At 40.2% G+C, this 27,727-nt stretch overlaps 1 protein-coding gene across 4 annotated transcripts; it reads right to left on the reverse strand.

Annotated features, from left to right (window-relative positions):
- Window positions 1-4,887: 4,887 nt before the first annotated feature.
- Window positions 4,888-26,626, reverse strand: aspg (asparaginase homolog (S. cerevisiae)). Of its 4 annotated transcripts, XM_038728445.1 has the most exons (18): window positions 26,141-26,626; window positions 23,681-23,807; window positions 22,841-22,876; window positions 20,904-21,015; window positions 20,573-20,698; window positions 20,379-20,462; window positions 19,433-19,559; window positions 19,234-19,346; window positions 15,761-15,946; window positions 15,557-15,670; window positions 15,100-15,219; window positions 11,356-11,451; window positions 9,469-9,632; window positions 8,016-8,102; window positions 7,399-7,498; window positions 7,250-7,315; window positions 7,063-7,113; window positions 4,888-6,136 (listed from the first exon to the last, which is right to left on the reverse strand). In XM_038728445.1, the coding sequence occupies exons 1-18, from the start codon at window positions 26,388-26,390 to the stop codon at window positions 6,092-6,094; spliced, it is 2,004 nt and encodes a 667-aa protein (XP_038584373.1). In that variant the 5' UTR covers window positions 26,391-26,626; the 3' UTR covers window positions 4,888-6,091. The 4 variants fall into 4 exon arrangements, with proteins under 4 accessions (XP_038584373.1, XP_038584376.1, XP_038584374.1 ...); XM_038728448.1 differs by lacking the exon at window positions 7,063-7,113; XM_038728446.1 differs by lacking the exon at window positions 22,841-22,876 and having other exon boundaries at window positions 4,888-6,138; window positions 7,062-7,113; window positions 26,141-26,625.
- Window positions 26,627-27,727: the final 1,101 nt, after the last annotated feature.

The raw sequence follows: 27,727 nt of genomic DNA on the forward strand, positions 1-27,727 counted from the left end.
GCGTAAAATAACCTCTCAGATTTCCAGTAGTCCGAGAAGACAATAAAGCAGTACAATCCATCAGGCGTGCAAAAAAAGGTTTACATCCAGAGAAATACTTTTTAAGCCACCATGAGGCTGCTTGTGCCAGATCTTTGAGCGCTGCAGATCTGAGAGTGAAGGAGCACCTTGTGCGTCTGCTGCTCTCTGTTCTCCAGCTCCCCCCCCCCCCTCTCCCATCTCTCTTTCTCTCTCAGTCACTCACTCGGTCATCCTCTCTCTCTCAGTCCCCCTGACAGTGATGACCCGCTCTCCCACCCGATTTACTGGTGCGTCTTTGTCAGTCCCCACACGAAGATGTAAAACACAATGACAATCCTGGTCATAACCCCCAACGACAGACCCCCTGTAATGTTCCTGTAATATTCATATAGGGACTTACACTGTATCTGTGGCACGCATTAATGACCTCATCATAGCTATGGCATTTCCTACGCCTATGTACTGCAGTACATTATGGTTATAGTGTTGCTGTACACTTTCATTGTATTTTCACAAAAGAAATAGGAGACACTTCATTTCTTAACTACTTGGTCCGATGATGGTCCGATGATGAAGCTCACCTGTGGTCTTTTTCTCTTCAAATTAAAGTAAAGCTAATTTGATTTTGATTTATTTTAATGGACTTTATTGCACACTGTATCAAAATCAAATCAATCAAAACATTTGCTTTGAAATAATCAACTAACACTGACAAAAACTCTGACATCTGAGCAAGTTATTTATTATTCGTGCTACTGATGCTAAATACATCTGCTGTCTAACATTAAGTAAGATCTCATGATCGCTAATCGATATTCAATGAAAGCCTTCACCATTTCTTGCAGGCTGAGGCTAGTTATCCTACAGATTGAATGGTTGAGGCAAGTAGGTGGTTGCATGTGATTCAGGGGGGCAATTAGGCTAGTCTGAGGTGCAGTATTAAAAAAATGTGAATAATGGTAAGACTCTGCTTTTAATGGGAAAACTCAAAATAAAACAGAATTCACAGAGCAGTTTGCCAGCTCAGTTTTAATTTATGTATTTGAAGCAGTTTCTCCGGAAGCCCAACTGCACAGAGACAGACTGTAGTGATGATGTCATCCACATGGAGCTGCTCCACAGACGGTGAACAGTGGGACATGGTATGACAGCACCCGTGGTGATTTTACTGAGACGTGGGTATATTTTCTGAGTCACAGCTGGAAGTTGCATTCAAATAAGGCTAATTTTAAACAGAAACGGTATGAATCAGTGTCTAGCTCGGTGTTTTTGGTTTTAAGGGGGTATTTCTGTGATTTAGTATTGCACTCTGATAATGTTGCAAGACTCCCAAGAGATTTTATAAAAACGGTCAAAATCTAGGCAGCAGATGCTGAGGTATACTGACTTTTAGTCCCTAGTTTGGGGTAAGCTGCAAAAATAAGGGATCCTGTATTCTCCACAGTGCAACAGGCTTCCCCTACTTATGGTGCTCCATTTGACATGGGAAATCGGAATTTCCGAGTTCTAAGTTATAAATTTGAACTGGAACGCCCGCTTACGTCGGGATTTCTGACTGGGAAAGTGGAGACAACCTCACCCACCCCTACCTCAAAATCCAAGATGGCTGCAACCAGAATAAACAGTGAAAGTTGTATTAATATACTGTTCATTGCACTTCTGTATAATTTGTGTCTCATTAAATCAATAATACACACAGTCCTGTCCAACTTATATCGGTAGACATGTTGCTAAGGTGTTGCATGTGCAAAATACCACATAAGGCGTTGTTATCAGCTGATATTTTTAACAATGGCCAGATGCATCAATCTTGGTTTTCCAACTTAAATCTGTTGTTACTGGAAAGTCATCCACTCGGGTGTGACATCATATCAAGTTACGAACTCAGACTTCCGAGGTAAATTAAAAACGCCATAATAGTGTATGTAATGTAGTAGCCCATATGACCACATATTTCAAACTCCATGCCATCCATTTGCAGGCTTTCTGTTTAAAAATATATGACCTCCTAGTCCAAACCAAGATAACCCAATGATATAACTATGACATATAAGTGTAGGCTCTTTTTTTTTTAGATTTTTAAAAAAAAAATGGCTCCAAAGTCACAGAAGACATTATATCCATCTGTCTTCACATGTTGACTTTTAGTAATTATGACGAGTAAGGTGATCTTGAAGTGTGAAATAAATGCTACTTTAAGTGAAGAAAATACAGTAGAATAGCACAAGGGAAATTATATTTGTGGTAGATTTTGCCTTGATTCTGATTCAGCCTGTTGGTTCAGAGGCTGATTCCAGATTGTTTTCAACAAAACTTTCAGATTTTGCTAAAATACTGTTTGCAGTAGGTGAGAGTGAGTAACATATTTAATCAGATCAATCTATCCTTCAAAGAAAATGTTTGGGGGGGCTTTCCCAAGTATTTTTTTTTATTATTCAGCAGGTCAGAGATGATTAAACATCAAGATTTAGACTCTCATGCAACAATGACGCTTTGACAGCTGCGCAGAGGGGGGTAAATAATAAATATTGTAGGGATGCATAAATTATTTTTGATCCAACAAATACCTCGCAAACTCCACACACACACGTTGTTGTTGTTGTTTGGCGGGGGTGTCATGGGGGGTGTCAGCAAACTGATAATTACAATCCATAGTAAAGATGATTTACCACGTCCGTCACACAGCTCTCCCCGCTGGAGGAGGTGTGGGTTGGGTCTCCCCCGGCCGCTGATGAAATTCCGAGGACTCGGTCCCCCTGGGACTGCGTGTGCTGCTACATCTGCTGCCCTTGCGCACGCACAGGGAAATCGCTCTGGGCTTCTCATTAATGCCTCTCCCATGTCTTATCCTTTCCAGCTTCTCCCGGTGCACGGACAGGCTTTGTGAGAAACGTTTAGCAAATATTGATAGTTCTTGGCGCTGGAAGGAGATCAAAGGGGAAAAGGAGAAAGGGGGCCGTCTAAAAGGAGAGGGGGGATAATCGGTGCACAGGGCTTTCAATGAATGATTTATGAAGTATAAAGTAGCACCTAGTACAGCCTACCTTGGGGAAAGGGCGTTCAGATTTTCTTGCTTGAGTTTTGCAGATTTGGACTCCCGAAAATAAAATATCTGAGTGTGTTTAGTATTTCAGTGATTTTAATCAGTGTAATAGACAAAACAAGTCCAGAGAATGTGTCATGAATCAAGTTAAAAGTTTAAAATAGGTGAAAGGTCATTTACCTTCACTGACCAAAAAAAAATAGTCACCATTCTTCTCTAGATTGGACTATTGGATGGAAAATGACAGCAGAAACGGTGCTTCCATCATATTTACCATAACAGCAAGTTTCAGTACTTTGGACAGCGACCATCCCTGTATCTCATGGCCCAGCATCCCATAAGGACTCAGCGGAGACAAATGACTCTTTATTGACTTGTTTTAATCAGTACTTCTGAGTAGTTGCAACAGTAAAAGCAGCAAAAAAACGGGCTTTACTGCAGCTGCAGAGCTGTTAAAACATTGTATGTGTGCCAGCAGAATGAAATCACTGAAGCCTGATGTTTTGTTTTTTTTACAGTCCCCTGCAGTTCCTGGACTTCAGTTGGCATTGCAACACAAGGGGGCACAATAGGAGCAGATGACAGAGAAGCAGAGGAAATCACACAGTTGTATTAAAAATCATTAAAAGTTGTGCCTTTTTAAAAGTTCCACTCAATGGCAGCATTTCCCAAGCTGACTGCATTTGTCTGACTGATCAAGTGGTCCTAAACATTTCACAATTTTCTCAAAGAACTGTTGAACTGTTGAGAACCACTTAATCAGAAAGACCACACACTTCTTCAGGGCAATGTCCTTCCTTCAAACAGTTGATTCCACTAGTGAAAGAAAAAAAACAGCAGATAGAATTACATTAATTCATTTAGCTGACACTTTTCTCCAAAGCGACTTACAATTGCTATACATGTCAGAGGTCGCACGCCTCTGGAGCAACGAGGGGTTAAGTGTCTTGCTCAGGCAAGATGGACACAATGGTGGATGGCTCACAGTTGGGGATTGAACCCCGGTCTCTCACACCAAAGGTATGTGTTTTACCCATTGCTCCATCACCATCAATTCAAGAATTAATTTCCTGAGGTGATCTGTCGGTCAAAAACACATCACTGCAACAGATTTCAGGCCTTACATGTTACAGGATATATCTACAAAAACAAACAGAAGGCTTCAGCCAAATACAAGCTCTGTCAGAGTACTTACCTGGAGAGGGTGAGCACTGTCCTTGCGATGGTGTTTCCTTGGTGTCATCCCTTCCTAGTCTGAATGACTGCAGTGAGGAGCTCTTTATATACTGTTTTGGGGCTAGGTTCATACAAGCCTCTCATTCAGAGAGGAATGAGGCCTGTGCTGGTCCAACCGGATGAGCTGGGTTCCACCAGCAAGGAGCACAACGGGGCAGCCGCCCTCAAGACAGAGACAGCAGATACCAGCCACTGCAGGTTGAGAAGTCACATGGACATATGGAATTTTATGTCATCTTTGTCCTCAAAGTTTTTTTAATTTGAGGTGAATTTAACTCGAGTCAGACAGTAAGGGCTCACACAGAAAGGTGTTAAGACGAGCTCCACGTTTGGGTTTCATGTAGTAATCCTCCTAAAGGCAATGAATGCAATTATTATTCAGGACACACTTTGCTAAAGAACACAAAGGAACTCAGCACACTAAGAGAAATGACCTCCGCCAATTGGTTAGACGTGCGCTAATTCATACAGAAAAGCATGTCAAATGGGAAATTGGAATCAGGAATCTTTAGCCAGGAGCAGCGCATGCAGGGTTTCATGTGTTTCAGGGTTTAGTGCAACACAGTTGCAATAACAGGAGACACTGCTTTGAAACAAGACATTTATTTCTGTTACTTCACCCCCACACAGAATAAAAGAGATCAAAGAATCATTTTCTCACACTTTTTGAACACAACAGTAAAACAGTAACAGCATTTGGAAAGAGCAGGACGCATTTTCAAGTCTTTTCAAATTTGTTTGCACTTTAAAGTCACATGTAATCACAGAAGATTTTCTTAACGATGATAACATTAAAGTGTAAAAAAAATGCTAGACTGGTTTGAAGTGTAAATTACATCAAACAAGAGCAGCAATGTTTAACACAATAGGTTTGTTGCACAAGAAAGATAAGTAAAGTACAACAGGTTATTTGTTGCAATCACGAACGCAAGAGCACATTCAAAATGCATACAAGAACCCAGAAACTACTGTAGTTAAAAGTCTTTATCTGGCTCACACTATAGTCTGAATTTCCCTTTTCCATTTCAAAAGGGAGATATGCAACTCTTCCAGCTCGACAATCCGCACACGGAACAGGCTGGATGAGTCTGAAAGGTGACTGCAGGTTTTCGTGCTTGTTTGAGCAGAAGGAAATTAAGCCCTTCTGCTACAGGCTCAGGTATATTTCAACCTAAACCAAAAAGTATTCCAGTTGAACATCCCTGATAATAAAAATACAACCTTGTTTTTCATTAGTTTACATGCTACTTTACAGCAGCTCACTGTAGAAATACGCATAAAAATAAAATCTGTGAATGTACCCTGCACTTCCAGACATCATGCTTATATTGCTATAGCAAAAAACAGCATTACTTTAAAAAGTAATGTCATCGTAGTCAGATGTCTTTCACTGTTGAGTGAGGAGTAATGGGAGGTTTCAGCGCTCTCCATGATTAAAACAGCTCAGTTGAAGATCACCCTTAGTAATAAAAAGTATTTGATTCAAACATTCATGATGATACTACGCTTCATACTGTGCAACAATCCAACATATACATTGAGTGTTTCCTTTTTGGGCTTTGTGCACTCACAGCAGTGGTTACACGAAGTTGTGCTATCAATGGCTTTGGGGGGAAAACTGTAAGCAGGGATGGCTTTAAAAACAGTATGCGATTATAAGCATGGTGCAGACATTCAAAGTGAAGAGCGAGCGTGAAATTCAACAGGACATTGGACGGCGTGTCGAGGATGGTTTGGCAGGAAGTGGACGCAAGCACAGGGTGGTTTCCTGTTGGATGAGGTAGCATTAGTTCACAGTCCTCTTGGGGTGGCGGTGAACTCGATCACTCCACCGTTCTGCCACAGAGACAAAAAAAGGACAGGATTAATATGGTACACAGGGGAGGTGAGAGGTGTTTCAGCACTACTGACTACTAGTGTGCACATATATGCACAAATACAGACACACACAGAGGTCAGGCTTGTACAGAGCAGGCAGCACCGGTTTGGCATTCACAGGCATTTGTGGGCAGGCACTAAAGGTGATTAGATTTTATCTGACAGATAAAAAACAGAAAGGTCTGAAGCATGCTTGTGTTCAATTCAAAAGGTAATTGTTGCTTCTCAGCAAAAAGGCTGGAACAAACAATTTATCAATTCATCTGTTGGTTGTATTTTTTGATTTGTTGACTAAAAGGTGAATCAATTAAACATCATAAGATAGTGAAAAATGCCAGTCCCAGTTTCCCAGAAATTGATTTACAATGCTATAAAACATAGGGACATCAGGAAATCCTCACATTTGAACAGCTGGAATGAGTGAATAAAAGATTATCAAAATTGTTTGTTTAATTTTCAGTCAGTAGGCTGATCAATAAATCACTTTAACTCTCCTTTTAAAAACTAGTCTATATATGTTTTTACTTTTAGAAATGTACTTTTCAATAACAAAAACAGTTTTTTTACTTTTTTACTGTCTTTCGCTCCAACCCCTGCAGGCCCACTGAGCCCTTTCTGTGTGGAGTTCTCCCACTGTCTGCATAAGTAATTCTAAACTGTCTGTAGGTATGAATGTGTTTGTGTATTTTAGTCCTGTGATGTGACCTGTCCAGGTGTGTAACCTGCCTCTTGCAGAATGCATGCTGGGATACCCACAACCTAGGATAAGCAGTTTATAACATGGATGCAGGGATGGATTAATACTAGGCACAAGTTGATGAACACAAAGATGAAGGGGGAACTCATGCTCATTATGGGACACACGTTCTCTTCATCTCATTTACCTCATCATCATCATCATCATCATCATATTCATTAAATTCCCCAAATACTCTCTGAAATGAAACAAGACAAACATGTAATTGAGAGAATTATACAAATCCGAATGTTTCACTAGCATGCAAATTAAGTTAAAGCTGTGCGTGCTGGCATGAAAGAAAGAGAGATATAAAGTAGCTATAATGGAGTTACCTTAGATTTATTGCTCATGAGTTTGACTAAAAATGCCACCACATCCTTTTTGTCAACAGCTTTGGCCTGTGACAGGTGAAGAATGAGAGAGAAGGGGTTTTACCATATGAATTTAAATAGAAATTTTAATGCTTGTGCCCACAACTCACCACTTGAATTGCTGTGTGTCCGTCATAGCCTGGTTTATTCAGATCTGCTCCGGCAAGGCTCCAGATTTCCAGGCCCTCCAGGTCACCACTGGCTGCCAAGCTGACACACAGGAAGTAATGAGTTGTTATGGCAAAGGGCTCCCAAAAAACACTCCCAAAAAACATGTATTATACCCACAAATAGACACTGGGTGAACCACAAGGTGTTGTGTAAAGCGACGTGCCAGAAACTGGGTAAGCACAAAGGGGGCAAATCATTGATGCTGGAATTCATGACTTAGATGTTCTCGTTTTGTATTTTAATAGTGACACAAGCCATGATCTTACAAAAGGTGTGTTTCTGAAACTGCAAATGTTACCGTCTTGACAAAACCTGTCAGGTGTCTCACGTAGATGAAAAACAGGGGCCAGTCAGTGTGTGGTATACTTGCCAGGAGAACAGATCCAAAGCTATGCTGTCAGGGGGCATTCTTACAGTTTGTGTAACAGTGGGACAACTGGTTGCACCTGTGTCAACTATGTAGGATAGGTCACTGCGGATGGCTCAGCGGCCGATAAATTTGAGACTGTACAGTATGTGTGCAATTGTGTGAAGACATGCTTGTTTTGTGGCTCACTTGCACAATTCGGTTCCTGCTTCCTCCAACTCGTCTCTGGAAAAGTGGGCCCCAGTCATCCTCAGCAGCTGCACAACCTTTTTGTGCCTAAAGTAGACAGAGGGCATGTAATAGAGCTATATATTTATGACTGTATGTATTATTTAAATACCATTAGCATATCACTCAGTTAAAAACAGTTGACACTGAAATCATCACCTGACAAATCCTGTTAAGAAGTAGAACCAATACATGATGTTGTTTTCAAACATTTTAACTTAATGCCGTCATTTCTAAATTTTAAAATCTGGACTTTCAGTGACAGAGTCAGTGTGGCAGTGATTGTAGTTTGGCGTGTAAGAACAAGTTCCTTATCCCCCGCAATGAACCGCCCACACAGGATTTTCCCGCAGTGGCAACGGTGGTGACAAGAGAATTACCTTTGAAGAAAAGACCAAAATCTTCTCACCCGAGTTTATAAATAAGAGTGGAGCGTGCTATGTAATAGAAGTTAAGTTACCCTACAGTCCAATTTAATGCTTTATTGTTTAGAGGTATGTAGAGCTACAGCCAAAGGAACTATTAGTTATGACTTATGACTTAGAAGACTTCCTGTAAAGCGTGAAGGAGCCGGTATCTCTCATCTGTGAAACTGGGAGCAGGTTGGTAGGACTGGTTCAGAGGACACTCCCCATATTTCTTCTTTAACCCTGCGCTCTCTGCCACTCCTTATATGGGCATCAGGCTGTAGTCAGTGACATTCAAAGTGTGTCAGACTTGCTGACATCCTGACAGCAACTCAAAAGTCTAGTTCTATTACTTAGTGTCATTTCATTAAATACAGTTTAGGAAGGGCAAAGGTGAGGTGTGTAGCAGAGGAAGTGTAACAACAGGCGTTTAGCGCTCCAATGCGTCCCTGAACCATTACAAAAGGAAACAAGTCCATACCTGCAGTGCCAACCGTTAAAATAGGACAAGAGCAATTTGGCACAGCTTCGACACATACAACGTTTTCACCCTGAGGCTCAACATAGCACTAAAACTGAAACATTAAGTGTGGCTTTTTTTCTGATAGACATTCACAGCAATGTCAGTGAATGACAAAAAAAATTGTTTTGGTAAAAATAAACACCGTCTAAACTGTCAGATGACAATTAGCCTAATTAGTTTATAATTATTGCCTGGCCTCCATTACGAGTTGCTCCCCTGGTTTTAACCCCCTCCCTCTGACAGCCGTGGCGCCCTTCCTGTCATTTAAGCAGAGCCAGATTCCCTACCTTGCAGCAGCTCATTTATTGAAGTCCTCTCTATAGCAGCTATTAACATATTTTCAGGGAACACTCAATGGTTGCTAATGGCCAAAAGGGGAATTTTAAATGTCGTGTTTGCAGCTTCATAAACGATATCATTACTTTAACAGATGGATAAAAACAAACACATCAGCCCTTACTGTTTAAAATGAAGCAAGTCTTACCTGAAGCGTACAGCATTGCATAGCGGTGTGTCCCCATAGCGATCTTTAGCATAGACTGTAGCTCCATGACTCAATAGGTACTTCACCAGTTCGAGGTGGCCCTCACAGGAGGCAACATGTAGGGGTGTACGTCCATCATAGTCACCCAGACACAAGTTGCTGCCCTGTGCCGAAGGAAAACATGAAATCATCAGTGTACTTCACCTGGTGGTTAAAGCATAGGCCTGGTGATATTCTATATTTTTGTCATTTTCAACAAATCAATAAAGTGAGCTTCTCAAAATTTAAGCTGTATTAATTGATGTGTTATGTATAAATCTTATACATCCAGCAGATGCAGGGCACAATTTGCATTTATTAACTTGCGGAATGATTTTAAAACACAATATCCTTTTCAGCCCATTTTCAGCTACTAAATGCTCCTTTATGTTCACGAATAAATCGCTAACATTGTCATTTCACTGCTTGGTGCTGGGCAGGTAGTGTACAGAGCTTTTTTTCCTCTGGAAACTCTGCCTGCTGCAGTTGAAAACTTTGTTAATGAGAAGAAGAACAAAGTCTCTATTGTACAATATATTTCAATCTTCAACCCGGCACTGTTTTGTGTATTATTTAATTATGTGTTGGGTGTTTACAGACGATTTCCACAACATTGTCTAATCATGACCTTTACAGAAATGTGCTTTGCAGTCAAATAAGGCTAAATTAAAATAGCTGGGCCCTGTTTAACAAACTCTAAGCATAACCCTGAGGTCTGAGTTGATTAAGCCTGAGACGGGAAACTTAAGAGTTTGATTCCTAAACAGTTGATCAGAATTAGTTCAATCAACTCACAGTATGTTCACTCTGAGCTATCATCAATGGATCTCCAATGCTATGATTCACCATGGCAACGGGTAAATAAAGAGCAGAGCCTCCATTTTAATACAGTGACGCTAGAAATTTGAATGTGTCAACGCGCAACATGACATTTATCTTAAAAACCAGGAGCGGAGTTACATTACAGTTGAAAATTTTGTTAATGAGTGGAGTTTTACGAAACAAAACAATATCATGAGCTAAAAAAATGCAAAAATGAAAAGCTCCATAAAATAAGGTAGTATTGTGAAACGGGGATAAATAAAAATTTTACTGAAAAAAATAAAAGGGTCAGAAATGTATTAAAAACAAACACTGAACATTTAATTGCCAAGCTTTTATCCGAGTATAAGGATTATATAGAAAGTACTTTAATGTATCCTTAGATTGAAGGGTAGTCCAAGCAGCGACTGCACACCAATCAAGCCAGATACAAACATGTACATGTGACCACTGAGGCAACTCCAGACTTGCCTTACCAGTCTGGCCTCATGTTTTGTTTGACTTTGAATACTGGAAGAGCAGCGTTTCCCATACATTAATTTATTTGTGGCGGCCCGCCACAATATCAACGCAATAGTTTAGTATAGCATACTAAATGTTCTTCGGCCAATATAATTATTTAAATATGTTCATTATGTTGTTATAGCCTACAGTTTAACCTACTGATTAATTTTAAAATATAGGAAATGTGACTGTTTTGCTTAATTTCATTACAGATTAACTGTAAAATTAATAAACACCATAACTGCCACACTGCTGTTGTCATCACTCAGTTTAAAAGTGCTCCCACACAGCTGAGGGCTTCATTTTGTTTTCCCTTTGATGTAAACTGGAGGTTACATTCACTGCTGTGTGCAGAGGGTCAGGCGCGAGAAAAAAAACCCCTCAACATTGGAATGTCATAAGTGAAAATCGAATGTGTCCCCAACAATCGAATATTCTGGTCCAGCCCTAGTTATTACATACAAAAACAGGTAATGATTTGCAACTGCACATATGTGTGGTAGAGATCGTTGGGTGGCTTACCATTTCCTTCAGGGCTTCTAAGGCCTCTATGTCTCCAAGCTTAGCAGCAGCACATGCCAATGGGGGAGTCAGGGCATCACGGATGGCTTCCAACTCCTACAGACACCACAGACATTCATGAAAAAACTGCTACTCTGAATTGAATCTTTTAAACAAGTTTTGGAATAGGCTTTTAACATTGTTGTGAAATAAAGTTATGAACCTGGTTTTATCATTTATTCATAACCATAAAACTTTCATGTGCTCTTCTCTGTTTAAATTAAGAAACAGTTTGAGTTTAGAATATCTGTCTCTGCCATATGCTGTTGTCCATTTGTGTTCCTGATACATACTGAGGCCCCACAAAGAACCTGAAAATACCATGAAATTGTACTTGTGTTACAGTTATGTCAGCGTAATTGTAGTATGTTATGTTCTTCTGATAGTACAGATAGACAGTAGATGGGCTGGCAGATGTCCAATCAGAATGAAGATTTTGTCCTGTTTGCTATAAAAAGTTTACTGTGTTGAGCAACAGAGAGACACACCCTGACTTTCTCTTGTGGTAAGAACAAAGTCTCTATTGTACAATATATTTCAATCTTCAACCCGGCACTGTTTTGTGTATTATTTAATTATGTGTTGGGTGTTTACAGACGATTTCCACAACATTGTCTAATCATGACCTTTACAGAAATGTGCTTTGCAGTCAAATAAGGCTAAATTAAAATAGCTGGGCCCTGTTTAACAAACTCTAAGCATAACCCTGAGGTCTGAGTTGATTAAGCCTGAGACGGGAAACTTAAGAGTTTGATTCCTAAACAGTTGATCAGAATTAGTTCAATCAACTCACAGTATGTTCACTCTGAGCTATCATCAATGGATCTCCAATGCTATGATTCACCATGGCAACGGGTAAATAAAGAGCAGAGCCTCCATTTTAATACAGTGACGCTAGAAATTTGAATGTGTGTCAACGCGCAACATGACATTTATCTTAAAAACCAGGAGCGGAGTTACATTTTATTCAGTATAGTCTCATTTGTCATTTAACAGATTAAGTGCTCAAATCCTGTACTATATGTTATATTTGATTTTTAAATATAGGCTATTTATTCAGCTGTAACCTGATAGGGACAAAATGCCGGTGGCAATAACTGAAGATGAAAATATGGATGAAACAGATAAGACACTCATGGACATATGTTTGCAAAGTCATAGTCCGACCCTGTAATAATTATTTTGGTGATTTGCAGCTGTGTCTAGGTTCTGACTGTAATTTTTTATACATTTCGTGGCCTCCACAACTGGCTCCAGGCCGCCTGCAGGGCTCACCGTGTGTGTTATGTGGATAATTTTAATATTTTCTGGCAAAGAATGTCTCTTTTTAAGACAGACGGACTTCACCCAAACAAACAGGGCTCAGAAATGTTAGCTGCTCACATACAGCATGTGGTGCGGTCCACACATGACTTACGTGAATGACTAATCATTCATGCAGCACACCTAGACACACCACCGCTCACTGAACAGATCACTGCCTCACTGCCACAAACAACTGTCTCCACCTGCTGGCATGTAAAGCAGTCTGCTCCCAGCGCTGTTCCAAAGACTTCTATTTCTGTCATCATCACGCATAGACCAGTAAACCGAAATGTGCACATCCCACACAGAAATAATAGTAATCTCTTAAGGATTAGGACAACTGCACCAACTCCAACACCCAGAACAAAGTCATTTAAAATGGCTCTCTTCAATATGAGATCACTTTCAAGTAAGATTGATTTATTAATTAACTACAATAACATGGTTAAGGATGCGAGAACACACTATTTTTTTCTGAACTCATTACTACACATAAACACAATCCCAGGTTTCTGTTTAAGACTGTGGATCAGCTGGTAAACCCAACCCCTCCTTGTGCCTCAGCTAGAAGTAATGATGACTGTGAATTGTTTTTATCTTATTTTACCAATAAGGTGGTGTCAATCAGAGCCTCTATTACCCCCGCGGCCTCTTACTCAGAGGTTCCTCACCAGCAACAAGAGAGTTTTAACCAGTTTTATCCCATCGACTTGTCTGAGCTTTTAAAAACAGTATCACAAATGAGAGTGTCCTCCAGCCCACTTGATGTAATGCCTACAAAGTTTTTACTGAAAGTAACAGATTCTGCTGGGCCCCATTTGATCTCTGTTTTCAACAGCTCCCTATCTACTGGTTGTGTCCCTGATTATTTTAAAACAGCTTACGTGAACCCACTTTTAAAGAAACCTGGTTTAGATCCCTCCCTCCCACATAATTTTAGACCAATTTCAAAACTGCCTTTTATTGCAAAGATTCCAGAAAGAAAATTGTGTCCAAACAGCTGCTCACTGTACTGGAAAATAAAATATTTGAAAAGTTTCAATCTATTTCAAAAGTTTCACGAAGTACCACAGCACTGAGACTGCCCTGCTTAAAGTCACCAATGACCTTTTAATGTCTGCTGATGAAGGTATGTGCTCAGTTCTGGTACTCCTGTACCTTAGCGCTGCTTTTGACACCATTGATCAAAACATCATGTTAGACAGACTGAGGCACTGGGTGGGGATCTCTGGTACTGCCCTAGAATGGTTTTCATCCTACCTGTCAAATCGGAAGTTTTGCGTGTCTGTAAACAACTATGTCTCCTCGTTCTGTCCAGTTAAATATGGTGTGCCTCAGGGGTCGGTCTTAGGACCCATTTTGTTTTCCTTGTATCTGCTTCCCCTTGGACATATTATCCATAAACATGGCATTTCTTTTCATATTTATGCTGATGACACACAAATATACTTGCCCGTCAGATCCACAGACCCTGGAATGCTGAGTTCACTTAACAACTGCCTTTGTGAAGTTAAAAAATGGATGGAAAATAATTTTCTCCAGCTGGTCATTGGGTCCCAGCAGATGGCAAAACAAATACTGCTATCTGCTGGTTCCCTAGTAAATCACATTAAGCCTGTGGCAAAGAACCTTGGTGTTTGGTTTGATAGTAATTTAAATTTCGAGCAGCACACCACAAAGCTTGTTCAATCATGTTTTTATCAATTTAGAAATATAGCAAAAATTCGATCTATGTTAACTTTTAAGGACACAGACCATTTTACACGCGTTCATCTCATCACGCCTGGATTATTGCAACGGCCTTTTCACCCGTTTAACCCAAAAATCTGTTGATCAACTCCAGACTGTCCAGAACTCAGCTGCCAGGCTTTTAACCAGAACAAAGAAATATGACCACATTACTCCTATTTTAGCTTCATTACACTGGCTCCCAGTATGTTTTAGAATTGACTTTAAAATCACAGCATCACAAATGATTGTTCATTAGTTACAGCTTCATATAGATGTTTGATTTTAACAGTGATTACTGCAGAAATGTAGCCCATGCTAAATGTTTCAGTGCAACTGTTGACAACCCGACAGCTGCCTTATTGTCCACAGAGTCACAGTGAAGGACAGTGTAGCCTGTAGATTTTGTTCTGTGCTGAAGAAGAATCCACACACACTACACAGAGACATAGATATATAGATAGATATTTGTTAATTTGACAAAAATACATGTATTGGATTAGAATCGTTTACCCCACATTTAACCCTCTTTCTGGAATGGTAAACCCAGAGTTTTCCTCATCTCAGGCTTCCCTAAACCCCCTTTCTGAAACAAGGCCCTGGTTTGTTAACTGTTTGGTGAAGCAACAGATGGCCACACTATTTAAGTCTGTGTATAGACGGTGCCCTCACCTCCTTGCAGCTGATGCTCAGAGACTTGGCAATGACCTGGATGAAACGGCTGTCGCTCAGACAGAGCTTGGCTCCTGCTAAGTCAGCACTCATCTCACCTCGCAGGTTCTGAGCCATCATCTGGATAGTGTCACATACAAACACAGCTGTTCACTTTTTTCTTATTTACATTTATTCATTTAGCTGAGGCTTTTATCCAAAGCAACTTACAATTGCCATATATGTCAGAGGTCGCATGCCTCTGGAGCAACTAGGGGTTAAGTGACGTGCTCAGGGACACATTGGTGTCTCACACCAAAGGCATGTGTCTTATCCACTGCTCCATCACCACACCCCATTGTTGTTGTTATTATCAGCATCATCATCATCATCTCTATTGATGTCCTGTTACTCTAAAAAGCCTCTCTATGGAGAATAAAAGAAAGTGTTTATCTCACTTCTGAACATAGACACAAACCTTTTTCTTGGCAGCTAGATCAAGCTCTTTCTTGGCCAATACGTAAGACAGCTTTGATAGGGCAGCCTCTGGAGTCATGTCTCCACCAGCTATCAGCCCTGCATCCATTAACACCTGAGAAGTCATAGGGAGTGGGTGATTTGATTGATTCTCAAAAGTCAAAAATGTCAAAATGTAGTAAAAGTGGGTCACGATTGGATGTACTTTGCCGGTGGCGTAAGATGCAGACACAGTCCCCCTCAGACACTGGGTGCAGTTGATGATGATGACCCCAGAGTCAGTGGCCTTCTTCAGCTCCTCTAACAGGTCAGGACGGTTATCAGGGGCATTTCCACTGCCGTAGGTCTCCAGGACCACACCCTGCATGGGCGGCTGGAGGAAAGCCCTCACCTGGACACAGATATACCAAGGACTCACATTACAAACTCCCAAAATGTATGGCCAACAGGCTGCTCAACTGTGTTTAATCAAACTGAGGAATTAGTATTCCATGTCATTTTTCCTGCAGCATCTTTTACTCCAATGCATGAGTCCATCCACTCTACTAAAAGCCCATCTGGTGCCATCTATGCAACCACTATCTCAGTCACTGGTTGGCTGGCACCAGTGGGGCCCTATACCACACCATTAGCCATGGCATATGATTAGAATGGCAGATGACTGAAATGGCAGGAAGGAGGGCAATTAATCCGAAGGTGTTAGCAAGCATAAAGTCACTTGGCAAGACCAAGGTCAGTTTCCATGAAATGTGAGAAGAAGGTGACATTAGAAGTGCCAAGTTCCGGCGCTATTTTTCTGATGTAATAAGCAGTTTGACAAGAAATGTTTGAAGCAGATTACCAGTGTAGCTATCATACAGCAGAGGCAGTGGGCACACGAGGGCCTGGTGCCTAATCAAAGTGGTGCCTCATAAAGGCAGTTAAACGCTGTAAGGAAGTCTTGATAGCCGAGCTGGGCAGTGGGAGCAGATTGAGACAGTAAAGTCACTCTCCCAGCTGCCTCTGCAGGGGGAGGTGCAGCTAAATGTTACAGTATCTATGCCAATCCTGCCTCTTTACAGGGTGATTGGTCATGGCCCATAACACTTTTTCATCTTCTCTGGGCTGAGCTTTGATGGCAGTTTACATGACCGGGAAGGTAATAGAAGATGGGTAACAGCACAATTAAATTAAAGTTAACTATATTTTATTGCAGTTAGACAAAACAGTTTTGAGGAGTCAGTTACCTTTGAAGAACATATATTTAATTACATATTAATCCACTGAGAACACACACCTGGGAAACATTCTTGACTTAAAGATTTGCACCATGTGGGTTACATTTTTCATCATTTGACTAAATATAATTTAGTGTTGAATCTGTATAATTACCCATAAATAATGGAATGACATCAGATTATACTTGTCAGATAAAATGAACCTTATGTTTATGCGAACACAGCACTGTACAGGAGTTGTTTCAAAACTAGACATGTGCATATATATTACATTTATCAGTTAAAGTACAATTTGAGTAAACAGAAAAAAAATCTAAATCAAAAGCAATATTCGTTGTGACCAGTCTTTGCCCTCAAAACAGCATCAGTTCCTCTAGGTACACTTGCACAAAGTCAGGGATTATGCATATCATCAGGTGTATGTAGAGCAGGGCGATATGGTCAAAAATGTTATCATGCTAAAATAAATTCATATCATTCGATGACGATAATTATCACAATAAATGTCAAATCATTATTTCTTTTCAGTTTAAAGGCTGATTTGTGCTCCTGAGTGAAATGTGAAAAAAACAGATGGTTAATTGTGGTTTTAAACTATTCTTTATAGTCAGAACATGTAACAAACACTTGATGCCAAACAGTGGATCACTTAACAAATCTAAAGGTAGAACATTCCAAACAATTAGGATAAAATCTTTTTTCAACAAATATGCATGAGTAAAATTAAGTAAAATCCGAATTCAGTCCCTTACCTCAACAAAATAAATATCTTAATAGAAACATTTCTAAAAGTTCTAATTTGTTTGCGATTTAAATGAATTACATCAAAACATTTATTATGTTGTTACTGAGGAAAAATATATTGTGATAATTATCAGTTTTATTGCCCAGCCCTAGGTGCTCATGATCACCAATTCAATATTTAGGTTGAAACACAATCATTAACTGAAACAGCAGCATAGGAGGTCTGTGAAGATTTGCAGGCGTCTAGGTCATAGTTATCCAAAGAAGGTTAAAATCAAGGGCAAGTAGACTTTGTTGAAGATACCTGAAGACATTTTGCGTCTTATCCGAGGGGTTTCTTCAGTTCTGACTGACTGACTGCTAGGGAATCTCAGCCATTTCACCTCTGTGAGGTCATTATCAAGGTGATGGCTACTGCTTGGTTCGTTAGCTTGGCTGTTGTAACGAGCGATGTGGTGCTCGTAACAAGGATAGCGGTTTAACCCGAGACAGCCTAAATTTTTGTGAATGGAAGCTGGAATAATCTTGGACTGAAACTGGACCCAGATGATGTGACCTCCATGTGCACATGTATCCCTACCATGGAGGCGGCAGAAAAGGACATGATTGCTACAAGACAACACCTTGAACACTCAGGCCAGACTGCTGGACCTCTGTCTGAACACCACCCATTTCCACTACAACGGGGGATTCTACATACAGAAGCATGGCTGTGCAATGAAAGCAGAGCCCTGAACTCCTTTAGAGAAACAGCACAGAGTCATGGGTACAGATATGTGGACAACACATAGGTTGAAATTAAAACCAAGGAAGTGCAAGCCCTCACAGAACATACAGTATCACCTCTGTGGACAGTAACATCAAGTTCACATGAGAGGATATCAGCAACAACAATTTGGCCTTCTTGGACTGTGCCGTACACATTAAAAGAGGACAGGAGCCTGCTTCACCCTAAAGACCGCACACCCAAACACAAGGAAAGCAGTCTAATGTATGCTGTCCAATGCAGTGAGAAATGCATTGACTAATATAACTTCAAATTTTAAATATTTGGCTGCATAAGGGCTAGACAGCGGTACAAGAATGAGTGTCTGCAGGCACCAGTGAAGCATGGTGGTGGAGGTTCCTTGCAAGTTTGGGGCTGCATTTCTGCAACCAGAGTTGGGGATTTGGTTAGATCTTCAATGCTGTGCAGGCAGATGCTTATTCAATCATGAAATAGCATCAGGAAGGCATCTGATTGGCCCAAACTTATTTCTGCAGCATGACAACAACCCAAACATACAGCAAAAGTCTATCTTCAGAGTAAAGAAGAACAAGGAGCCCTGGAAGTGATGGTATGGCCCCCACAGAGGCCTGATCTCAACACCATCAAGTCCGTTTGGGAATTCATGAAGAGAGAGGTGCCTAAATCAACAGAAGAACTATGGGTAGTTCCCCAGGATGTTTGGGCCAACCTACCTGCAGAGTTCCTTCAAAAACTATGTGCAAGTGTACCTAGAAGAATTGATGCTGTTTTGAAGGCAAATGGTGATTTGATTGAGATTTTTCTTCTGTCATTACCGAAATAATGAGCTGCTAAATTATTTTCCAAAAACAAAAAAACCCACCTATTAATTATTCTGTTGTATGTAACATCAACCAAAGAGGAAGGACCTCTGGACATTAGGTGACTATGACAAAGACAGAGGCTCTGCTCGGGGGCTGAGCGACTTACAGTAGCAGCAGTGATTCCTGGGAACAGCCTGAGCAGGCCTACGTTCCTGTTCAGCTCAGTGCTGACTTGAAACTTTGCTGTGGTGTTTGCCCTCCACACTGTATCCCAGTTGACTAAAGGAAAATATGGAGAAAACAGACATTTTAAAAGACTCTTCTGGACATTTGAAGAAAAGTGACAGATTACACTACTGGCTTACTTGTAATATCCACTTCAGCAGTGGCCAGAGGAGCCAAGTTAGGAGAGGAGAATGCGTTAAAACTCCCAGCATCCACCTTGGTCACACGGTTCCCTCTGTAGAGTTTGTTGTAGAAATACAGACACACCTGAATGGACACAAAGATTTATTTAATGCAGTTGCTCTTCTACTGAAACAAAATCCCTTTGACAGCGCAGAACTTAACATATACATGGATGGAAACCTGCATACACATCTAAAGATGGAATCGCTTTATCTGAACTCATTACTAAATGTCTGTCTGACAACATATACCTATGTCAACATAGACAGACGTAGACAGCGCTTTTCAGTGTTCTTCCTGTTCTGGTGTTGTTCAGTATTGCGAAACATTGTCGTTAGAAAGCATTCTCATCAGACAAGTCGTTCAGGAGAGCTTTTGTTAAACAGTGTTGACACCTGTTTTTTCAGATAACGGCGTGTTTACTCCACACATGAACAAATATACAGGTTTATAACATTATAGGGTTACTCATTTTCATGAAGTAGTTTACAATTAATTTGATCATTTATTAACACCACATATAACATCTTCATAATGATGACTCTGGTGATTATTTGTTTCCCCATTTAACTACTGGGAGCTGATGATGTTTTTGGTGATGGCTAAATATACTATAGATTTCATGTAGTCACTTGAGGTAATGCTATGTGTTTTATAATAAAATAATAATGTTTCATGTGTGACAAGTTTCCCCTTGAGGACAAAAGCACTGACGTAATAAAACAAAGCTCACAAAAGAAAGCCACTACTCTGATCATTTGGAGAGTCTCATAATTCCTTGGTCTCTCTCACATTCACAAATAGAGCGATGATTGACTTTAGTTATTTGAGGCTACAAAATTTCTCTGATTATCTAATATCATGTGGGTGAGTAGCATTTATGTCCAATCTCCATTTCCTCACCTCAGGAATGACAAACTGGCCAGCAATCAGCAGCGCTCCCAGCAGGTTGTCTCTGCCATCATTCCTCATCTCATAGATAGGCACCTGAAGACAGAACATCTTATCTAATGTCTTATCTTGAAATGGCAGTTAATACTTTAAAATGCTGCACACACATTTTGTCTTTTTGTTTGCTAGAGGACAGCAGCTCCTACCTGCGAGCCGGTGAGAATGATTGGTTTGCCCAAATGTTCACACATGAAGGACAGGGCAGAGGCTGTGTAAGCCATAGTGTCTGTGCCATGAAGGATCACAAAACCATCAAAGTCTTCGTAGTTTTTCTGGAGTCAGACAAGAAAAAAGGCCACATGATATGGATCATTTTAGATGGCAACATAAATACAACTATAATGTAATATTATGCATTGTAATTTATGAGCAATGGGAATATTATATCATTGCTTTTAAAAGCATAAATCATGTGATGTTTATTGAGGAATGGGGTCATCAACACCCTAACACTGAAATGGATCCAGAAGCAAGTACCTCAATGTCCATTCCAATTCTACCCCAGTCGTCTGTGGTCATATTGGAGGAGTCTAGCAAAGGGCTGTACTCTAATATTGTGTAGATTATCCTCTTATTGTCTTTACTCAGCCTGGGGACAGAGAGAAGTTCCTATGAGTCTGTCATTATACACACACACACACACACACACACACACACACGTAATTATCATACATACAAAAACCAAAACAGGACAAACAACCCAAAATGAATCACTGGTTTCATTAGCTTCGCTATGACAAATGATTGTTAGTCTTCATTTTGCTCATTTAACAAAGTTGGATCAAGTCCTGGTTAAATATGAAAAGTGAGTTTAAGGAAGGATAGGGGGAAATGCTAAAAACCAAGCTGACTTTATGAAGCGAGACAAAGTCTATTTCGCTGGGCCTTCTGTCTTGGCAGCAGGATGCCAAAACCTGTTTCAGACACAGAGAGAATATTCTGGAAGCGTAAAAGGGAGGGGCATGGTAGGCATACGGTTAGAGAGCAGCACTTTAAAATGAGCCATTTTTCCTTTCCACAGTAAATGTTCTGTGGAGCTTTACCACTGTGTAATGTAAATACAGGCAAAGTTGAGCGACATAAGGAGGGTGATTTGATATATCTTGAGGGTTAATTTGGTGAGTCATTCCAGGTTACAGCAAAAGTCTGTGTTTCTTTTTCATTCCAATTACAAGGGTGTAGCAAAGCCTGTATGTATACATATTTATGTCGCCTTGAAGTGGAGTTTAACGCAGGCGTCCCACCTGCGACGCCCCGCATAAGGCAGCGTGACTGGCTTAACAGCCATGGAAAGGTTTTTTTTTTTTTTAATCTTCCCTTTAAAGAAACAGAGTGGGACACCCCCCCACATTTCCATAGGGCTGCCTTATAACACAGAGATAGGAGCTGAATGGAACAGCAGGGAGAAGATCCAGCAAGCAAGCCCCAGTCCACCCAACCAGGGGTCCTACAGACACTCTTCTAATTAGCCTTAAGTCCACACACGACCCTAGAACATATGTTAGTGATAATCTTGAGGCCAAAGTGCCACAAGAAAACACTATTCAAATCACCAATTATTCATCTATCTGGCAGTGTACCCTAAGGTGTAGAAAGATCCACATTAGCATACCCATGCTAAGATAGCTTAAGAATAATAAATGTCTCTGTGTATATATGTATACATGTGTGCATGATTGAGGACTCAAGATGTGAAGAAGAGAAGGGCTGGAATTGGGGTGGCAACGGCCTTGTGGCGCTGCCTCTCAACATCACATGAATAAAGCTTTTCAATAAATCAATAAACTAATTCCCTACTTCAACACAGGCTGAGCATATCATCAACCGTATGCTCATTAGACTTGCATATGAGCCTCTTTCAGTTGAAATTAACACTATGCCGACTCAAGGATGAGCAAATATTAAAACGTAAATTGTGCTGAACACATAAAAAAAGGAAATTGAAAAAAGAACATGCTCACATATTCATGTTAAAACAAAATTTTAATATTATGTTAACAGATGTTTAATATTAGTCAAAACAAACTCATTGCTAATATTTAAGACATTTACCAAGCAGCTATTTAACTAACAGGGAGCTCTAGTGTAGTTGCTAAATGTGCGAGGTTGAAGACAGTAAAACTGAACAGCCTAACAAACAGATGCCAAACTGCTCACATACCCTCAACCTAAAGGCTTTCAAAAACCGCCTATCACCATCTGATGTACGGATCCCTTATCTAAACCATACATCCCGCTCCACCCTGCCACTCAGCAGACTTTCTGGTGCTTTTTTCTCGTATTGCCAAAGGCCATGTCGGCATGCATTTCCTGCCAGGCAAGCATGCCCTAACATTCAGTCTTACGGACAGCAGAGACATCAAACCAGTCCAAGCGCAGTGCAGACACAAACAATGCTACCAGTACTACAGCACCCGTGAAATAGATGGTCAGAATGGGCCGTTGGCTTCCTGCAACAAAAGGAGTTTGTCATGAACACCATTACTATTCTGTTACTATTCTGAGTGAGTGGTTTCCATTTAGTCTCTGCTTTTTCTGATATGAAATGTAGCTTGCCCTGTATGAAGCCTATAGCACCAACTGTATTCTAATATAATGATTAAATTACATGATTATAAAGGTGCAGTGTACATCTAACCTACCTTGCAAAAAGATCTGACAAGCATATATTTTATTATAATCCTCTCACAATGGAAACTATGTGATTCAGAACAATAACTTTACATTAGAAGAATTTTCTCACTTTGAAGATGTGTCGTCTTTAGGTTAAATGGAATTGACGGGCTTCCTTAGGTGTTCGGGTGATGGACTTTTTATTATGTTAGGCTTTATTATGCAATAATACAAGTATATGGAAAATGAAGAATACACTGCATGGAAATCTTAAAATTTATATAAGTGAACATCTTAAATTTGCAAATGACAATCACCTTTGTTGTTACTGTACATTGCTACCACTGACCTTACATGATGCTCACATGATAATTAAGTACCAGAAAATTACATTTTACTTTAAATATCAAGATGGATGTAAAACTGGTAAATACGGTTGATTTTAAGTGTAAACAAAAAGGTTTTTAAAGCATCTATAAGACTGCAAATATTGCACATTTAGTAAAGTGCTTGAATCCTTACACTCTGTGGACAAGAGCATGTGTGTTGAGTGTTGATGAGTGTGTAGGTTATTTAAATTCTTCTGAATAAAGTTATAGCTATGTGTTCACTGAGCAAGGAGGAATTCTGGGTGCACTTACGGCAGGACCAAGGTGTTCTCAGATGAATAGTAGTCATACAGGCTGGTGAGCTGGGCATACGTCTCATCGTGTAGGATAGGCAACTTGCACAAGCTCTTCCCGAAAGCATTGGCTTTTGGGGCAAGCACTGATGGTTTCCAAAATAGAAAAAAAACAAATTATTGAAATATTTCATAGCTTGCTCTCTGTGGGTTGACAGTTGACTGAATTGTATTGGGGTTTTCCAACACCATACGATAGGCCCATACTGAACCCTTGTGGTGAATGTAAGTAATGTAATTGTTGCACAGGCTGAAAAATCCATTTATAATATGATTTATAACATAAATGGCACTGAATTCATAGTTTTTAGTCTATTGAAATAGGTACATTTCTAAAATCTATTATAAAAAGTGCATAACTGAATATGCAGGGCACAGCACCAATGCTGCTGTAGAGCAGTGGTTCTTAAAATGGGTCTGGGGGCCCCCAGGGTCTTTGAGGGTGTTCCATGGGGTCTACAGCAAAAAGAGGAATCTTTTACTTACTATACTACTATAATTCAATCCACACGGTAACAACGACAGAATGTATGACTATTTTGGTCATTGGTTTCATTTAACAGCAAAACTCCCTTTAAATAGGGTTCTGTGGTGTAATTTGTGTCAGCTTAGGGGTCCTTGATGTGAAAAAGTTTGAGAACCACTGCTTTAGAGGAGCTGTGGCTCTGTGCACTCTAAATGAACAGCAGCAAAAATACTTCACAACAATTTAAATGAGAGACGACACGTGGCGGACGACAGCCACATGACCATCAGCTCTGAAGAAGTCAACAGTTGACAGAAAGATAGGAGGACTTTAATAAGAGTAACAATAAAGGGAGGAATGGCTGTGCAATCATAACCCTAGAGCACACAAAGTAAACAGGTCCAAAGTAGACTCAAGGCATGTTTCTGTAACTGGGACTTAGAATAGGTTTGGTCATGTATTTTAAAAATTCCAGGTTCCGCTGTTCAAGATATTTCACTCTGAACTCTGAGGTGTTAAACTGGAAGACTGAAGGACTGACTGACTGACACGATCATCCCTGGAAAGAAAATGGATGATCTCATCTTTAAACATCAAAATGTGAGACACCATGTGTGCAGATAGGCTAATGGACCTACATATCCACATTCACGCAGTGTAAAGTGTGAATTAGCCCCATTTAATCCAATTTAGTGACAAGCTATTTAATAACATTTTATTATATAGCATTGTCAAAGTAACGCTGCTTTATGGGGAGAGTTTCTAAGCAGAACCAAGAGGTATGATAACATCATACCTGTTTTAGCCTCTTATCATTGGCTTCTGGCCTGTTTTAGGATTGATTTTAAGATGTTATTGATTACTTTTAAGGCTCTCCATGACCTGGCTACAGATTATATTTTGGATCTTTTAATTTCTTATGAGCCTTAAGAAATCTTCAGGCATGGGTTTCCTGTCTCTCCCCGAGTCCAGAGCTTTTGCTGTCAGGGCCCCCGAGGCTCTGAATGACCTGCCCAACAAAATTAGGCTGTCAGAGTCGTTCTTTTAAGTATCATTTATCAAAAAGCATATCCCAATTTTTATCTGAGCCACCTATTCATTTTAATGTCTTACTTTCTAGTTTTAGCTCTTCCTTCTTCTGCATATATATTAATGTTTTTATTTTCATGTCATTATAATTATTTTATCATTTATTGTGGTATTTGATTTAATCCTTGTCCCTGCCAGCACTTTGTTTTGTTAAGTGCTCTATAAATAAATGTTTTTATTATTACTGATTCATGCTACAAAGTACATAAAATATATTTTAATACAGGAAGTGAAACATTGGTAGAAATATTTTGTCCTAGCTTGTACTTGTACTAGCTGGTAGGACCTTTGAATGTTATTTTGACTGTACATGCTCCAGTTCCCCAATGCCATGTCAACATCTAGTTATTCATTGAGAGAGAACCTCTGATGTTGCTCCAACTAACTTGCATTATGCGGGGGCAGCAGAACAGTAGTGCCTTTAGCATTGCCTCCCTCAGAAATTCACCAAAATTCATCAAACTTAAATTAATTTCAGCTGGTTGTCTCCAGTGTGGGTTTCTTATTAAAAAAGATAAATGTTCTGGTTCTGCTTATCACTGACATGACGGTCCGTTTAACATTTGGCTTCAGGTGTCAAGGAGAGTCAGCTGATGTGTAAGTTACACCAAACACAACGTTTCATTTAGCTTGCAAACGAATATAAGCTAGCTGTGGCTGTGTGCAGGACTATTTTAGGATGCACGTGTATGTTGTTGTCACGTGGGGCTCACGCCATGCCTCATGCGCACAGTAACATTAAAGCAACGTGCGCTAACATTTCTAAATCAAGCTACCTATCGTTAATTCTGCTGGCGAGCTGCCACGCTGCAGCTGCCCCAGGGGACCGGACAGGAAAAACAATTGCCAGTTAGCCATAGCTACCGTTGTCGTGAAGGGTCATCCCGATGGTTCCTCCGGTGTTAATAACCAGGACTCGCGCCTCGATGGCGGAAGGTGAAGTCGCCTGCTCAAGGGACTCAATTGAGGCGCAGCTCGTCAACTTTCTCCTTCGGCACGGATGAAGCTGAATACTTCGCGGAGGGCTGACATCATTACTTTCTATCTGATCCAGTTTTGATTGTGACAACGCACGGGCAAGGGATGTCAGGCTGTTGACGCTGGAGTCCGCCATGATGAAGTACCGCTGAGGCGGGGCTCTCTTAAAACCGTGTTTAAAACACGGTTGTCTTCAAGTGCTAACGTTATACGCTCCCTGAAACACAGAACCGTTTCCCCAGTCTTATATACAGAAAAGCAGCCGCCATTGTAACCACGTGATGCAGTACACGGAGAACAGAATCGTAGTTTTAATTAGAGTTTAACGTCACCTTCAGTACTTGACTCCTCCTCATTGAGGATGCCCTTCATAAATGTGTTCTTGGACTGCAGATGGATACTATCCAGTCTGACGTTAGTGATCTGGGTGTGGCCTCAAGTGCAGCAGACTTTATGGACAGTGTCACAGCAAATATCCCCTGCTGATTTACTTGTGGAAATATAATATTGTGTAGAATTCACGAGGTGGGGTTTCGAGTTCATGCATAGTGTTGAGGGGATTGAGGAGGCAGATGGGTCACTAGATTACACAGAAAAAATAAATAGGTTAGTTAAAGAAATGTGGCCAAATTCATGGTTAATGAAAGTCAAGTTTTCAGAATCGTAGAGAAAGAAAAATGTACTTTTAAATGCAAGAGAAGAGATGCATTAGCTATATGCAGATTGAGGTTTGGGCACTATGGGCTGAGGAGTGGGCTGGCTTTGATAGGTAAACATCCTGATGGAAATTGTTAATGTGGAGACAAAGAAACAGCAAAGCATGTACTAGTCCATTGCAAAAACTAGGTTACTCTCGTCAAAGGAGGATTTTGGAGCAACTGCCTTTAATCTACATATAGCTGGAACAAAATGTAGAAATTGATGGAATATCTACATAATACTGGACTATATAAGATAATGTAGACAGTTGACATTGACAAAGATGTGAACAGCAAAGAATGGAGGGCAGCAATATGTCGTAGATGCATCTAATCTGCCAAATAAAATTTGCACCATTGAATGCATGAATTATGAATTAGTTATCAATACTGTTAGGCCCTATATTTTAAAATTGGTCAAATGTATGGGGGGAGGGTTGATGCAATGTGAGTTCTTTATCTTTAAAAAAGTTTGGCCTCCAGAATCCAGAGAAAAAACTAAAGAGTAAAGTATCGACGAGAGTGAAGTTTATGAAACAAAACAATATGAGCTAAAAACAATGCTAAAATGAAAAGCTCCATAAAACAAGGTAAATTTATTCATCATATTACAACAGGGTTGTTAGTTTGTTGCTCCCTTTATGCTACAAAAACTATATACAAAAATTATAAGATGATAGACAGAAATAAATTCTTTTCATTTGTGCAGTCCTGAGGATGAATTTGAATTTCAACACTGAATTGATTGAAGTATTATCTGTGAGGCCAGAGCCCG

This window comes from Micropterus salmoides, unplaced genomic scaffold, assembly GCF_014851395.1.
Source record: "Micropterus salmoides isolate LMB-PRFRI ecotype aquatic unplaced genomic scaffold, ASM1485139v1 Ms_hic_scaffold_19, whole genome shotgun sequence".
NCBI classification, from domain to species: domain Eukaryota; kingdom Metazoa; phylum Chordata; class Actinopteri; order Centrarchiformes; family Centrarchidae; genus Micropterus; species Micropterus salmoides.

Bases quoted from the DNA above. Each gene is read 5' to 3' on its own strand.
- aspg (XM_038728445.1), bottom strand. From the start codon at position 26,390: ATGGCGGACTCCAGCGTCAACAGCCTGACATCCCTTGCCCGTGCGTTG. The intron at 22,877-23,680 runs GTAAGTGCACCC...CTTTTGTTGCAG, and splicing joins GAGAACACCTTGGTCCTGCC to GAAGCCAACGGCCCATTCTG. The intron at 19,347-19,432 runs GTAAGCCAGTAG...ATTTTCCTTTAG, and splicing joins TGCTGAAGTGGATATTACAA to TCAACTGGGATACAGTGTGG.